The sequence below is a fragment of the Lemur catta genome, chromosome 24, assembly GCF_020740605.2.
Source record: "Lemur catta isolate mLemCat1 chromosome 24, mLemCat1.pri, whole genome shotgun sequence".
In the NCBI taxonomy this organism is placed as follows: domain Eukaryota; kingdom Metazoa; phylum Chordata; class Mammalia; order Primates; family Lemuridae; genus Lemur; species Lemur catta.
This window is the reverse complement of record NC_059151.1, coordinates 14313388-14330045: the sequence shown is the minus strand read 5'-3', so window position 1 is coordinate 14330045 and position 16658 is coordinate 14313388. Positions and strand designations below refer to the sequence as shown.

At 34.7% G+C, this 16658-nt stretch overlaps 1 protein-coding gene across 1 annotated transcript in view; it reads left to right on the top strand.

The window, feature by feature from the left end:
- The window catches only part of SLC9B1 (solute carrier family 9 member B1), an 80532-nt gene extending 65359 nt beyond the window's left edge, over nucleotides 1–15173 (top strand). Inside the window, exons 7-12 of the mRNA XM_045536650.1 lie at nucleotides 1946–2121; nucleotides 6195–6301; nucleotides 7519–7668; nucleotides 10723–10831; nucleotides 11387–11523; nucleotides 14958–15173. Of these exons, the coding sequence (XP_045392606.1) occupies nucleotides 1946–2121; nucleotides 6195–6301; nucleotides 7519–7668; nucleotides 10723–10831; nucleotides 11387–11523; nucleotides 14958–15173 (895 nt within the window). The remainder of the gene's footprint in view (nucleotides 1–1945; nucleotides 2122–6194; nucleotides 6302–7518; nucleotides 7669–10722; nucleotides 10832–11386; nucleotides 11524–14957) is intronic.
- The last annotated feature ends 1485 nt before the right edge of the window (nucleotides 15174–16658 follow it).

Genomic DNA, 16658 nt, shown 5'->3' with positions numbered 1-16658 from the left:
GTATTGAAAATAGTCAAGTTCATAAACACAGGAAGTAGAATGGTAGTTGCCAGGGACTGGGTGGAGGTGGAAAAAAGGAGCTATTATTCCATGGATATAGAGTTTCAGTTTTGCAAGACAAAAACGTTCTAGAGATCTGTTATACAAATACGTGAATATACTTAGCATTACTGAAGTGTACACTTAATGGTTAAAAGGGTAAATTTTATATTATGGTTTTCAACCACAATTATTTAAAAAAATTCCTCTGTACTCAGGTGACACTCCATATTAATTAAATCAGAATGTCCCAGAATGGGAGCCAGGCATCAGCATTTTTAAAGGTCCCCAAGTACATGGTAGACAACCTCGAAGATCACATCCAGAGATCTTTGCTTTCTGATGTTTATACTTTTGTGTAAAATCCCCTTCTCAAGTGTAGGCTGGACTTACTGACTTGCTCCTAACGAACAGAATACAACAGAATCGATGAGAGACCACTTCCAAGATTAGGTTACAGAAGACTGTGGCTTCGGTCTTGCATGTCCTCTCTCACATTCTCTTTGATCACTGCCATGTCCTGTGGCAGGCCAGCGGAGAAGTCCCCGTGGGAAGAAACTCAAGCCTGCCGACAGCTATGTGACTAAACCTGGAAACAGATCTTCTCCCACCCACCTCACGAGAGATTGGAGTCAGAGGCATACAGCTAAGTCATACCCAGATTCCTGAGCCAAAGAAGTCATGAGATGGTAAATACTTGTTGTTTTAAGCTGCTATGTTTGGGCATTATTTGTTAAGTAAAAAAAGAAAAATAATACACCAGGGGATTCCAATGTGCAGCAAAGTTCAGGAACCACTGAACTAGACAAATATATGGTTTTGGAGAAGTCTAGTCTTTTCATGATTCCACAGGGAAATCTGGAGTATAAACTGCACCACAGAGGTTGTAGAGCCAGAGGCAAATGAGCTAAACTATTAGACGCGTCAGTCAGTCATTGGCAGAAGCTTTCTGGAGGAAGGGCAGAAGGGGGCAAAGCTGCCTGGCACCTCGAGGTCCGCACCTTGTCAGCAGGGCAGGGCTCCGGGAAGCCATCGGGTGTGTACAGTTAGCAGCCTACAAGCAGCAGCTGGATGGTGTCTTCACTGGCCTGGTAACTGGGATCTATGGGAGCACCCAGAGCATCTCCACACAGGGTGTACTGCAGCTTTTATAAAGGAAATGTGCAAGAGATGAGGCAAAGTTCTGGATGAGACAGGCCAGCAGAAGGGATTCTGGACACGAGTTTCCCCATTCTCATAGGTGTCATCAACCACCGCGTACATTTTCTCATTTGCTTTTGTAACTTAGTTGCCCACGCTCATTGGTTTTTTCTTTTGGGCAGATACCTCTATTCCTTTTCTACTTACTCAGGAGGCAGGAATTATGTGGAAGGTAGATTTGTCTGGCCATTCCTACAGTAACACTCCAAATAATCAACCATTTGTTTTCCCCAGAAGTCTCTCCTGCTCCTAGCATCTGTCATTTCTCAGCTTGGAGCACCTTTACAAGTACACCACATCTTTTGTAGCAATCTCTACTTATACGCATTTTGGCTTCTGGTTTTCTCTTTAAATCCTACACTGTCTCTTATCTTCCTGGGATACATTTAGTTTCTTGTCCATTGAGAAATCCCCTTTTGTTTTCTAGTTAGGCTATGAATTTTCCTATACTTTCACATCTTTATTTCAAAGGATTTAGGGATGGAGAGAGAGGAGCAATCTGTGCTCAGCCCAACATTTTGAACTGCATCTCTATAAAATTTTAGACAGCACTAAAGAATGCATGAAAAGTTTTATAACCATTAAATAGCATTCACTCAAATTTCAAATTGTTATAAACATTAATATATTTGTTGCAAAGTTTATAATAAAACACTGTTTGATTAAAAGAATGTTTTAAAATTGGCTTTCAAAGTCTGTCTTTCAGTTTTGTACTAGGTGCTGTCTCTCCTGCTGTTGTTGTCCCTTCCATGCTCCTTTTGCAAGAAAATGGATATGGTGTTGAAAAAGGCATCCCGACCTTGCTGATAGCTGCTAGCAGTTTAGATGACATCGTGGCTATCACTGGGTTCAATACATGCATGAGCATAGTCTTCTCAGAAGGTAAACAAGAAAATACAACCACCACCATATCATTCATGACCTTTTTTGTTAGTTCTTTAAACAAGGTTTCTGGCTTTACTTCTTCATTTATTAATCAACACTTTTCAATGTAATGTCTGCTTATTCTTCATATAAAGCTCATTCTAGACCAGGGAAGAAATTTCAATGGCTGCAGTGGCTTAAGAAACGACTACTTAATACAAATGATTTCATTTTAATTATCATGTGTTTAAATTAATTGGTGAACCCTATTATTACTATTTCACTTCTTATGTTGCTTTGGAATTTTATCAGTTCCCACTAGAAAATATTAAGCAGCAGTATTATTAGTGCTACTAATATTTTAATAGGTATTTTTGACATGTATAATACTTCTTTGACTTTCCTCATAGATAACTGGCTGCTCTAAGACAGCTTATAGAGAGCGAGCTGGGATAGCCATGTGGCTTTTTGGTAGTGGTGGGACAAGATCCTACACCAAGCTCTGACTCCCAGGGTGATATCTGGTCTTGAATGTCACTGCAACACATTGTGAAAGTAAATATTTCCACACTTAGTAATGCTTTAATTACTGGCAATGTTTTAAATTGAGTCTTCTGTATTATTGAAATACCAAAATATTTTTTAATTTGAAAAGCAATATGTATAGTTTCTCTTAAAATCAAAAAATACAAATAAATAAAAGGAAAAAGGAAAATATAATAAAATCTGTGGTAGTCACATCCAGAAGAAAAGAATCTTTTCCTTCCGAACTTTTGATGTAAATTCACCCACACTTATCTCTTTTGTGTGTGTGTGTGTGTGTGTGTGTGTGAAGGTACAAAGCATACTTTTAAAAAAATTGTTTTTATATATTATTATTAATAGATTTAAGGAGTACAAGTTGAATTCCATTACATGTATATATTGTGTAGAGATGTAGTCTGGGTTTTGGTTGTACCCATCACCTGAGTAGTGTATGTTATACCCCAAAGGTAATTTTTCATCCCTCACCCCATCCCACCCCCACACTGAGTCTCCAATTTCTATTATACCACTCTGTGTGCCCTGATGTAGCCATAGGTTAGCTCCTACTTGTAAGTGAGAACATGCAGGTGGCATTATTTTTCTGTTGGTGAGTTACTTCACTTAGGATAACAGCCTCCAGTTCCACCCAAGTTGCTGCAAAAGACACTATTTCATTCTTTCTTATCACTGAGTAGTACTCCATGGTATATGTATACCACATTTTCTTAATCCATTCATCACTTGCTGGGCATTTAGTTCAATTACATATCTTTGAATTGTACTATGATAAATATATGAGGGCAGGTATTCTTTTGATATGATTTCTTTTCCTCTGAGTAGATACTGAGTAGTGAGTTTGCAGGATCAAACGGTAGATCTACTTTTAATTCTTTGAGAAATCTCTATATTGATCTCCATAAAGGTTGTAATAATCTACATTCCCACCAACAGTGTGTAAGTGTTCCCTTTTCACTGCATCCACACCAACATCTATTATTTTTTTACTTTTTAATAATGGCCATTCTATTTGGAGAGAGTTGGTAAATCATTGTGGTTTTAATTTTCATTAGTGATGCATTTCCCAGCAATTTTATTGAAGAGTGTGACCTTTCCCCAGTGTATGTTTTTGTGTGCTTTCTCAAAGATCAATTGGTTGTACGTATATGGTTTTATTTCTGGGTTCCGTATTCTGTTCCAATAATAAATGTGTCTACTTTTATGCTAGGACCAGGCTATTTTGCTTACTATAGATTTGTATTATAATTTGAAATCAGGTAATATGATGCCTCCAATTTTGTTCATTTTGCTTAGGATTGCTTTGGCTATGTGGGCTCTTTTTTTTTTTTTTTTTTGGTTCCATATGAACTTTAGAATTTTTTTTGTCTAATTCTGTGAAAAATGACATTAGTATTTTACTAAAAATTGCATTGAATCTGTAGGTTACTTTAGGCATTATTATCATTTTAACGATATTGATTCTTCCAATCCAAGAGCATGGGATGTTTTTCCATTTGTTTGTGTTGTCTATGATTTCTTTCATAACTGACTTATAATTTTCCTTGTAGAGATATTTAATTTCTTTGGTGAAATTTATTGCTAAGCATTTTGAGGGTTTTGTAGCTATTATAAATGGGATTGAGTTTTTTATTTGGTCTCAGCTTGAACATTATTGGTGTATAGAAATGCTATCGATTTTTATACATTGATTTCATAACCTGAGACTTTGCTGAATACATTTACCAAATCTAGGAGTCTTTCGGAGGAGTCTTTAAGGTTTTCTAGGTATAAGATCATATCATCATCAAACAAAGATAATTTGACTTCTTTTTTTTTTTTTTAATTTGGATGCCCTTTAATTCCTTCTCTTGCCTGATTGCTGTGGTTAGGACTTCCAGAATTGTGTTGAATAGAAAATGGGCATTCTTATCTTATTCCAATTATTAAGGAGAATGCATTCATCCTTTCCCCATTCAGTATTATGTTGGCTGTAGGTTATCACATATGGCTTTTACTATTTTGAGGTATATTCCTTCTATACCAAGTTTTTTGAGGGGTTTTATTATAAAGGGACACTAGTTTTTATTGAATGCTTTTTCTGCATCTATTGAGATGATCACATGGTTTTTGCTTTTAATTCTGTTTATGAGTGAATCACATTTATTGACTTGTATTTGTTCAACCATCCTGGGCTAAAGCCCATTTGATCATGATGAATCATCTTTTTGATGTACTGTTGGATTCAGTTTGCTAGTATTTTTTTAATGATTTTTATGTTTATGTTCATCAGAGATATTGGTCTATAGTTTTCTATAGATTCTGCAGTCCTGTGAAACTTTTTCTGGGGAGATACATCTTCTCTGGGTTGATACATGCAATATCCTGATTACAGAGGTTTTCCAGTTTCTTTTTCTGGAGCTCTTTCTTTCTCTGGTGTCTGCCTATGGTACTGCAGGTTCTCTGATGGGGCAACATGTCTCTGACCTCTCTCTTGTTCTCAGTGGCCCCCAGGAATCCAAAGTATGCAGATTCAGAGTCAGGCGAGATAGAGACCAGTACCTCAGGAAACATCCCAAAAATGTTCTAATCTTCCATTTTCCTCATAATGAAAAAAAACCACAGATTGGATGTTTTCTTCCTGTTGCACCAACCTGTTCCAGCTTTGGGAAAGGCTGTCATGAGTGTAACACAGCAACTTTTCTTCCTTGCTCAATGCCACTCTTCTTGGCTTTGCATTTGCAGGTAGCACTGCAACTTCTTTATGGTTTATGGAGTTCCATAAAGGCTTTTATACCAAATTGTTGTTCAGTTGGTGTCTCTGTGGGGAATCAAGGTTTGGAGCTTCTCATTCTGCCTTCTTGCCAATGACACTTTGTTTCTATTAATACTATTTTTATTAGAAAATATGTCTAAGAATATACTTAGATACTTTAGCGAGTCAAATACCCAGAGTATAACTGAACTTTTTTATGACTCAGAATCAGTTTTTTGTTTATTTTTTGTTTTTAACTTATTACAGTGAACCATAAGTATGAATATACTAATATTCATGAATACAAAATATATTAAAAACTCATTGACCCTTGGATATTTCTAGGGTTGACCCTGGAATAAAAGTTTTTATGCTGCTATTGTTCAATTGTTCTTTTTATGTTTAAATCATTTATTTCTTTTTTACGTCAGAGAAGAATCATTAATATAGCCTTTACCAGCCATGTGCTAAGTGTCACAGGTCATCTCTTGTCAGTCTCTCCTGTTTTTCTACCTCACCTGGTCTTTTAGTTTGGGTGCATAAGAGGAGCACATTGCAGCTTATTAATTCTTTGTTTTTTTGGCCTATTTGTACAATGAACATTTTTGAGTTGTGTATGTATTAGATTACTTGAGAGTACATATTTATTAACTAGATCTATATATTTTCATATGTCACTATTAAATGTCCATTTTCATACATTTGTTCTATAAAATACTTACCTTTCTTTGGGAACACCTAGATTTGATTTTCTGATGTGTAGTGTATGTGAAAATATTTCTCTCTGAAATGTTTTCTTTATTGTGTGCCCTTACAGGTGGTATAATTAGTACTGTTCTATCCTCTGTACGGGACGTATTTATTGGTGTGCTGGTAGGAATTATTTTGGGAATTTTTGTTCAATATTTCCCAAGTGGAGACCAGGTAAATAAAAAATTAATCTATTTTGTAGAAGTGTAGTGTTAGACATATCTTTCAAAAATTTGAACTTTGGGCCGGGCGCGGTGGCTCACGCCTGTAATCCTAGCACTCTGGGAGGCCGAGGCGGGTGGATCGCTCGAGGTCAGGAGTTCGAGACCAGCCTGAGCAAGAGCGAGACCCCGTCTCTACTAAAAAATAGAAAGAAATTATCTGGCCAACTAAAATATATATAGAAAAAATTAGCCGGGCATGGTGGCGCATGCCTGTAGTCCCAGCTACTTGGGAGGCTGAGGCAGTAGGATCGCTTGAGCCCAGGAGTTTGAGGTTGCTGTGAGCTAGGCTGATGCCACGGCACTCACTCTAGCCAGGGCAACAAAGTGACACTCTGTCTCAAAAAAAAAAAAAAAAAAAAAATTTGAACTTTGGGAAGATCCATGAAATATTAAGTTCAATACTTTATTCTCTCTCCCCAAAAGTGGCCTCAGATGCCTACTCTGTACCTAAAACTGAGCTCAGCAGTGATTTCTGTGGATCAATGGCTTTCACTGCAGTCTCTGCTTCCTGATTTAGCAAATAAGGAAAATCAGAAAAATGTACTTAACTCAGAGTATTTCTCTGCTTTATACCATCCTTTTCTCTACTAAATTGCCTATTGATGTTTGACAATTTCCTAATCTTTTCTGCCAAACTTTCCCTTAAACATTTTTGGAGGAGATAGATTTCCATTTATCTCTGCATATTTTCGGATTAAATTTTCTTCCACTCTTCTTTGACAAAGACAACACTATTAAATTGAACTCTTTCCTGCCTTAAAGAATGTGACATTACTTTTGTATTTCTATAATTTCCATCATAATTTACCTGAAACAATTATTTGACTATGGAGATATCCAAAAATTTATTTTTAAGAATTCATTCGTTATTTGGAAGTGAAGGTTCTTTGGGTCTCTACTGTCATCCTCACAGTTAAAGTAACAATACTTTAACTATTTTATTGATATTAGTATCAGAGATGTGGGAGAATATGAAACTTTAATAATGGCAACTTTTGTTACTTGTAGCGAGTCTGCTAAAATATTTGGTGAGAAAGAAAATCAAAGCTTTAGACATTATTAAATATAACATTTAGAGACATGGTATCAAAGGATCAAAAACAAAAGATAGTGTGAAATCTTATATATTTAATGTAAATTAATTTCTAAATATCTATCTAATTCTAGCAAAAACTTCCATCAAAGAGAGCATTCCTTGTTTTGAGTATGTGTGTATCTGCCGTCTTAGGCAGCCAACGTATTGGTTTACATGCATCTGGAGGATTATGCACACTAATGTTGACTTTCATTGCAGGGACAAAATGGTCCAAAGAAAAGGTGAATATTTTTAATACACTAATTTTTTAAAAGATAAAATAACTGAATGTTTTACATCTAGAATGGATATTTAGGAAATCCCCTCATTCTAGTAAGAAGATGTTCCCAAAGTTTTTGTGTCCTCAAGGAAACATATGAATCAATCAAGGAAATAAAATATTTAGGAAAAGCACCTGGAGATATACTAAAATACAATCAGAAGTTGAATTATCACATCAGCCTTCTTTTTTTCCTAAGTTTTATGTAATATGACTATATAACTTTTATCAATTTAATTATGTTATTCATTAAAATTTTAGTTATTACAATTAATCCATGAAAACATGCTCATAAAGATTAAAACATAGAATAAAATGTAAAAGATTCCTCCATTCCCACACCACTCCTAAATATTAAACCCCCTTTCCGGAATTAATCATTTCTTCTAACCAGTCCTCTATTCATAGCCATTTATATTTTTTTCCATTTTTTGTTATTACAGCAGTGCGGCCATGAACAGTCTTGTCATGTGTCTTTTTGCATATGTACAAGTACTTCTGTAGGGATAGATTCTTAGAAATGGAATTGCTTGGTTAAGAAATGGTCTGTTTTTTATTTTGATAGGTACTGTCAAATTATCCTTTCAAAAGATTTTAGTTTCTGTCCACAGTGTAGAAGAGTGCCTAATACCTCCACCCGTCCACAACACTGGATATTATCACTAGTTCTATTGTTTTTTTTACTATTGGATGGTCTCAGTCATTGATTCTTACATATAGTTTCTTACAACTGTATGATGTCTTTATTTACATTTCTCTGATTAGTTGTGGATTAAGCTTCTCTTCGTATATTCTTTTTTTCTTCCTCAGATGAACAATCTTCATATATTCTTTTTTAACTACCTATTAATCTTTGCCTATTTTATGGGATTATTTGCCTTTTTGTTTGTAATTTATAGTTTCTCTAATGTTAGGGCTACTGATCCTTTCTTATGTGCATATCGCATATCACTTTTGCTTATGGTTTTTTTTGTATGGAAGTATAGTTTCCTATAGCCAAACCTATTAATTTTTCCTCTTTGGTTTTAGATACTGCATCTTGTTTAAGAAGGACTTCCTCACTGAATATTATAAGATTATAAACATTATAAAGATAATATTTTCTATATTATCATCTAATAATTTAGTCATTTTTGTTTATTTTGTTTTTGCATTTAATTCTTTAATTCATCTGGAATTTATGCTTGTGAGAGCCGTGATATAAAGATATACATAAATACATACGCATGTGTATATATGTACTCATAGACACACATATGTACTAGCGTATAATAGATGTGTACATACAAAAATGTGTATAAATCAGATAGTCAATTTTTGTCAAATTATTTATTGATCAATCCACTAATATTTAGTTATTTCAAATGCCTCTTTTAACATGAACTAAATTCTCACACATGTAGATAAGTTCTAGAACCTATTAGTGTTTAATACTGCTTATCTATTCCTATGCCAATGCTACTCTTTTAAATCACTGAAGTTTTATGTCTCAAAATCTAATATAGAAAGAACCCCCTCATTATAGTTCTTTTCAAAGTATTTCTTGACTGTTCCTGCCCACATTCTTTCTTAGATAAATTTTAGAATCAGCTTGAGAATTTCCCTAACCAAAAATCATCATGGCATTTTGTTTAGTATTCCTATATAATTATAATTATAAAAGAAAGTAAATGGTCAATAATGAACAAAATACAATCAGACAAATAAGATGAAAAGTACTAGAATTTTTTTAAATGATGAAAAAATAAAACAAACTAGAATAAATAGGTTTCAAAGATTAAAAGAAACAAATAGGAAAATGTGCTGTAAAGAAGATATAGTAACGCTGTTTCCCCCTTTTTTTAACTTTACTTTTATAAATTACAATCAGAAAACACAGTCATAAGGGAAATAGTTATAAAGATAGTTTATGCCCTAAGCAAGAGTAATCAAAGTTCTCTAAAAAAAAAAGATAAGCCCAGGCTGAGACTAAAATCCCTTCATACCAATTCCTAGAGAAGAGCCAGAATACTGTCATGCCAAGAGAGCTCATTCCTGTAGCTTTTAGTAGGGGAAGTGGCACTGGGAGGGATTCATTCCCAGAAAGGGAAGCTTAACAGGCAACCAAATAAGAATTGAATATGTTTTTGGTTTAGTTTTAAGGAAAAAGTAACTTTGAAGTATTCAACATGGGTCCTTTGGAAGCAGGCCTAACAGACTACCAAAATTGTTTTCCTAGTAGCTTATAACACATCAGGATTCACTTTCATAGAATTGGGTTCCAGGATAATTGTTCGTGGAAGTTTTCCCAACTCCCTACTGAGAACACAGACGTTTGCATGAGCTGAGTATGTTCTCATCAGGCATGATGTAGTTCTATCCCTGTTCAGTTACCTTAAAGACAAAAGCTAAAACTCTTATTAAAAATGTCTGGAATTCCAAAGACCTCATTTATTCTGTGTCAAAATGACCAAATGATATTGTTTATTTTCTAGCTTCACAAGTTTCTTTTAATCAAATTCTACCTGTTTGAGTATAGGAATTCACCTGCTCAATTTCTATTAATTAGGTTTTAACATTTCTCCTAAAAATAAAATATCTTAAGTTTATTAGATGTTAAAAAGTACGGGCCAGGTGCAGTGACTCACACGTGTAATCCCAGCACTTTAGGAGGCCTAGGTGAGAGGATCACTTGAGGCCAGGAGTTCGAGACCAGCCTGGGCAACATATCAAGACTCCATCTCTAAAAAAGTTTTAATTAGCTGGCCATGGTGGCACATGCCTATAGTCCTGGCTACTCAAGAGGCTGAGGCAGGAGGATTACTTGAGTCCAGGAATTTTAGGGTACAGTGAGCTAAGATTCTGCCACTGCACTCCAGCCTGGGCAACAGAGTGAGACCCTATCTCAAAAAAAAAAAAAAGTAAAATATAAAAATAAAAATAATTTTTAAAGATTTTAAAAAGTGACTTTAAATTTCTGAAATGTAATTATTTTAATGTGCCGCAGTAACTATAAATGTATTTATCTTTTCCACAGATTGGAGTCCAAAAAATTATTTCAAATACATGGAATATTTTTCAACCACTTCTTTTTGGTTTAGTTGGATCAGAAGTATCTGTTTCAGCTCTTGAATCAAATACTATTGGTAAGAATAAGAGCACAAAAAGTAAAAGGTTCAAAAATATTTAAGAAAACTATGAATATTTTAATTTTTATTTACAATCTATCTTTGAATGATAACAAAGACCTTCAGAAACACATGTTGACACAATAGCATGTATTTGCTTTTCCTTTTCACTGTGTACTTTTTTTGGTAACAAAGACAATACTGACTATCTTCCCTGAGTGATCTGAGGAAACAGATATAAGATTTCATTTCAGAGGGGAAATATTAGATACCATCAGTACCTTTTGAATACTTTCATTTAAAAGTATTCCAAAAACATCTATTAGTTTAGAATTGAACAAATGTCATCTGTCTTATTTTTCATGGTACCTCCACCATCGATCTCTTGCACATTGCCTAGAAGCCTCACTCATACTTGTATTTTTTATAATTATTATTTTTACTTAAAAAATAAAGACATAAAGAGGCAATAGCCTTAAAATGCTTTCAAAGGTTTAGAAATCATAACTCTAGGTATAAAGAATCACTTCATCCCAATGTTTTGTTATTTATGTTTATTTGTATCTGTTATAGGCATTTGTGTTGCTACAATGAGTTTGGCATTATGTGCTCGAATTTTAGCCACTTTTGTATTGACGTCTTTTGCTGGCTTTAGTTTTAAGGAGAGAATATTTATTGCTTTATCATGGATGCCCAAAGCTACAGTCCAGGTAACAATATATTAACTCATTCTAATATTTTAGTTTTGATGATTTTTTTAAAATTCTAAATGAAGAATGTTACTCTAATCACAAAATGTGAGCTCTTAGCCTTACTCTTAAAATTTTTGATTGATCGTAACTATTTATAAAATTAATGTAAACTTTTAAACCTCAGTTTTGAAAGAAATTCTTCTAAAATTGAAATGTATACTTTTAACTACAAATCCTTCCTAAATTTATAAAATTTTTTTTATATTTTCCCAAAATATGAGAGTATATCTCAATATTGGAATTTTTATATTTTACTGAATGTCATGGAGCTAAATGTTGTGATTTTAGAGACACATTGATTTTTTTAAAAACACATTTCTTACCCCTGTCACTCACTCCACCACACAAATGTACATATATTATTTTTAACTATTTGATTAATGACTGAATCCTCCCATAAACTATATAGGAAGGACAGGGACAGTGTCTGCATTTTTTTCCATTATTTTCCCCTGTGCCTGGCACACAGAAGGTAAATATGCATGGCATGTCTACAATAAATATGCCTACAATAGTGAATGAATGAATGAGAGTCTTTATAATTTTGCCCTGTTATTCAATGATATTCTCCTCCTACTGAAAGACAATGCTGTTTATTGCAGACTGTTCAACTTGGCAGCATCATACCTTAATTTTCTAGGATTCTTTTCTTGTTATTCCAAAACAGAAACTCCTAAATTTCCATGCAACAAAATTCTCTATTGTCATGATTAGAAAAGCAGGCTCACGGGGCCAGACTGCCTCCTTTAAATACCATATTACTTTCCTGTAACCTTAGGCAAGTTATTTCATAGTCTCTCAGTGCCTCAGTTTCCTCATTTTACCATGAGGTCTATGAGTATCTATTTCATCATGATGTTGTGAGGATTAAATGAGATAATCCATGTAAAGTGCTTAGCACAGTCTCTGGAATATGGCGGTGCTCAGTTAATGCTATTGTTTTACCTTCAAGAAATGTAGATAATAACTTTTTGTCTTTAATGTCTACTGTAAGGAATAATAAATCTACAAAAGTAGTACCTATCATCCCTCTATTCTCTCTCCTTCCAACAATACACATACAATTTTGTTTTATTATTTCATAATTTTCATAAATCAAGGAAAAAAGAAAAGCAGGTATGAGGAAAGAGACCACCCACTCAAGTCCTGCAATATTACTCTGCCTCTGCCCGTGTCTGCCCACTGGGTCCATGCTGTCTTCTGCATAAAGAAGAATATTGCGCTGGTTTCAGGGAGTGGCAAGACATGTGAAATTAATTATTTATGCAAGCAGACAGTCACAGCAGCAACAACAGATGACAATAATGTCATAAATGACTTGGATCAACAAATATTTTAAATTTAAATTTAAGAACTTTTCACCTTTATCTCCTTGCTCCGTTCTCTGCTGCTTAAACAGAATTGACTAAGCTTCAATTCTTTCTCTTATTCCTCAGTTTAGAAATACTGAGGAAAATTAGAGTGGAAATGGAAGATATTAAGATATTAAAGAACTTATTTCACAAACGTAAGATCAGTTTGCTAATAGGATTCTTTTAAAGAAATAATATTAAATCTCATTCACCAAGTGGAAACCATTTGTCATCTAGTAATGGTCCTCACATAATAGGATTGTCATAAGGATTAAGTGAGTTAATAAATGGAAAGCTTTAAGAATGGTACTCTATAAATCTTACTATTAGTTTCACCATTATTATCATCATCATGTCTTGAAAGTCAACGTTTTTTTGGCAGTTCTTTTATGCTCAAATGCTCTTCTAAACTGTAAGATTCTTTAGAGTTGGTTTTCTGCCTGATTTATCTTTTTCTCCCGAGCATCTAGCACATTGGCTTGTGTTTAGTAAATAAAAAGTCATTATACAAAGCTGGGCTGGGTGCAGTGGCTCATGCCCATAATCCCAGCACTTTGGGAGGCCAAGGCAGGAAAATTGCTTGAGCCCAGGAGTTCAAGGTTACAATGAGCTACCATCACACCTCTGCACTCCAGCCTGGGCAACAGAGTGAGATACTGTCTCAAAAAATAAATATAAAAGAAAGTATTATATAAAAACTATGCCACTTTTAATCATTGATTTGGGATGTGGAAAATGATATTAATTTGAGGGGTTCTTTTGCCATAATTTTCCATATCAGAGGTACTGCTTCTACCATTATGCTGTGACTTTGCAATTCCATAGAAGATATATTATATATTTATGTTTAACCCATAAAAATCTTAAAGTAATATCATGCCTAGATTAGTAAATACAAAGAAAGAGTGTGGGTAAGAAATTGCTTTATATTATTAAAAATAAATATGATAGGCCAGGCACGGTGGCTCACACTTGTAGGTCAGGAGTTCAAGACCAGCCTGAGCAAGAGCGAGACCCCGTCTCTACTAAAAATAGAAAGAAATTATTTGGACAACTGAAAATATATATAGAAAAAATTAGCCGGGCATGGTGGTGCATGCCTGTAGTCCCAGCTACTCTGGAGGCTGAGGCAGGAGGATCTCTTGAGCCCAGGAGTTTGAGGTTGCTGTGAGCTAGGCTGATATCACAGCACTCTAGCCCGGGCAACAGAGCGCAACTCTATCTCCAAAAAAATAAAAAATAAATAAATATGATAGAAGATAACTGAGGAAAAAGAATTCATCCCCTGACTGGCAGGGGATGAAGAGTGGGGCAGGGGAGAGAAAGTTGCTATGATATGAAGACCTACTATATGCCAGGTGTTCTTACATTCTCATATTTAATCCTCACAACCACCGAGTGAGGTGGGTATTTTGTTGTTCATTTTACAAGTAAGTAATTAGAAGGTTAGAGAGTTTAAGTCACTTGTACAAGACCACTAACCTGGTTGTGGCAAAAACAGGATTCAAACTCAGTTTGCTGGATTCCAAACCTCTTGTCAATTCTGCTATAATATACTGCCCAAAAAGTAGGAAGCACAATGAGAAGAGCAACAAATCCTAGAAGACCATAAGAAACCTAAGTATTTTATATTGTCTTATTGTAGCCAAGAACCTAGTGGTACATGGTAAAAGCAACTAAGCAAAACTCTGGTTCAAATAGAACTCCTGATGTTCTGAGGGTAATATGAGCACTCAAAAGAGATATTTGAATAGGGAAAAGCTGAGAGGACAAAAGTGCAGAATCAGCCCCAAAATTTCTGCATGCTAGTTTGTCATATTGCACTCTTCCTCCAGATATATTTGCTAGGAAGAACATAGAGTTGGTGAGTAATTTATGAAAAATACTCAGCACTTTTAGTCTTATCTTTTTTCCTAATAATCTAGTACTAGGTTTTGTTTATTTTAGTAGAGCAATATACTTTTATTATATATTAACCCATTTTAATATTTTTCTTTATGCTCCATTCCCTCTCCACCCCCCCGCCCCCACCAAATGCAGGCTGTGTTAGGTCCTCTGGCTCTAGAAACAGCAAGAGTCTCTGCGCCCCATTTGGAATCGTATTCAAGGGATGTGATGACATTAGCATTTTTAGCCATCTTGGTCACAGCTCCAAATGGAGCTCTATTTATTGGCCTACTGGGGCCCAAAATACTTACACGTCATTATGATCCCACAGAAATAAAACTGCAATTGTCACATCTCGAGCATCATTAAAATGTTTATTTGTCATTACCTGCCTGCTTCTTTTAATGAATTATCTCATATGATAGAAAAATTTTAAAGTATAAATATGTAGAGACAGTAGACACAGAACCCAGGATTGAGTAAATATGTGATTTCACTCTAGGACTTTCCTCTAATTTTTGATTCCAAAGTTAATTTAATAAAAATGGTATTAAATGGAATGTTCTCTTAGTATTTACATATTTTAAAAACAATGCAAACCTGAAAATACCCTAGGAAAGTTTAAAGTAATCTTTAAGGCTGAATTTCACATTATAACACAAACTAGGCTTAATATAAAATTAAACAAACCTTGAATTAATTTTTGTGAGGGGTGAGAGGAAGGGATCCTGTTTCAGTCTTCTGCATGTGGCTATTGAATTTTCTCAGCACCATTTATTGAATAGGGCTTCTTTTCCCTAGAGTACATTGCTGTCTGCTTTGGCAAAGATCAGTTGGTTGTAGGTAGATGGTTTTATATCTGGGGTCTCAATTCCATTCCATTTTTCTCTGTCTCTATTTTTGTACCAATACCATGCTGTTTTGGTTACTATAGCCTTATAGTATAGTTTGAAGTCTGGTAATGTGATGTCTCCACATTTGTTCTTTTTTGCTTAAGATGCCTTTGGTTATTTGGGCTATTTTCTGGTCCCAAACAAAGCATAGAATTATTTTTTCTAGATCTGTGAAATATGACATTGAAATTTTGATGAGGATTGCATTGAGTCTGTAAATCACTTCAGGTAGTATGGACATTTTAACAATATTGATTCTACCTATCCATGAGCAGAAAAAGTTTTCCCATTTGTTTGTATCCTCTGCAGTTCCTTTCGTCAGAGTTTTATAGTTCTCCCTGTGGAGATCTTTCACCTCCTTGGTTAAGTATATTCATTCCTAGGTATTTCATTTTCTTTGTAGCTATTGTGAATGGTATTGAGTCTTTAATTTGACTCTTGGCTTGACTGTTATTAGTATGTAGAAATGCTACTGATTTATGTAAATTGATTTTGTATCCTGAGACTTTGCTGAATTTATTTATCAATTCCTGGAGACTTGGTGGAATCTTTGGGGTTTTCTAGATACAAGATCATATCATCAGTGAAGAGTGACAATTTGACCTTCTCTTTCCCACTCTGGATACCGTTAATATTCTTCTCTTGCCTTATTGCTCTGGCTAGGACTTCCAGCACTATATTGAATAGAAGTGGTGACAGTGGGCACCCTTGTCCCTTTTCCAGTTCTTAGGGGGAATGCTTTCAACTTTTTCTCATTCAGTATGATGTTGGCTGTGGGTTTGTCATACATGGCATTTATAATTCTGAGATATGTTCCTTCTATGCCTAGGTTGTTGAGAGATTTTTATCATGAAAGAGTGCTGGATTTTGTTGAATGCTTTTTCTGCATCTACTGAGATGATCATATGGTCTTTGTTTTTGCTTTTGTTTGAACCACATTTATTGATTTATGTATGTTGAA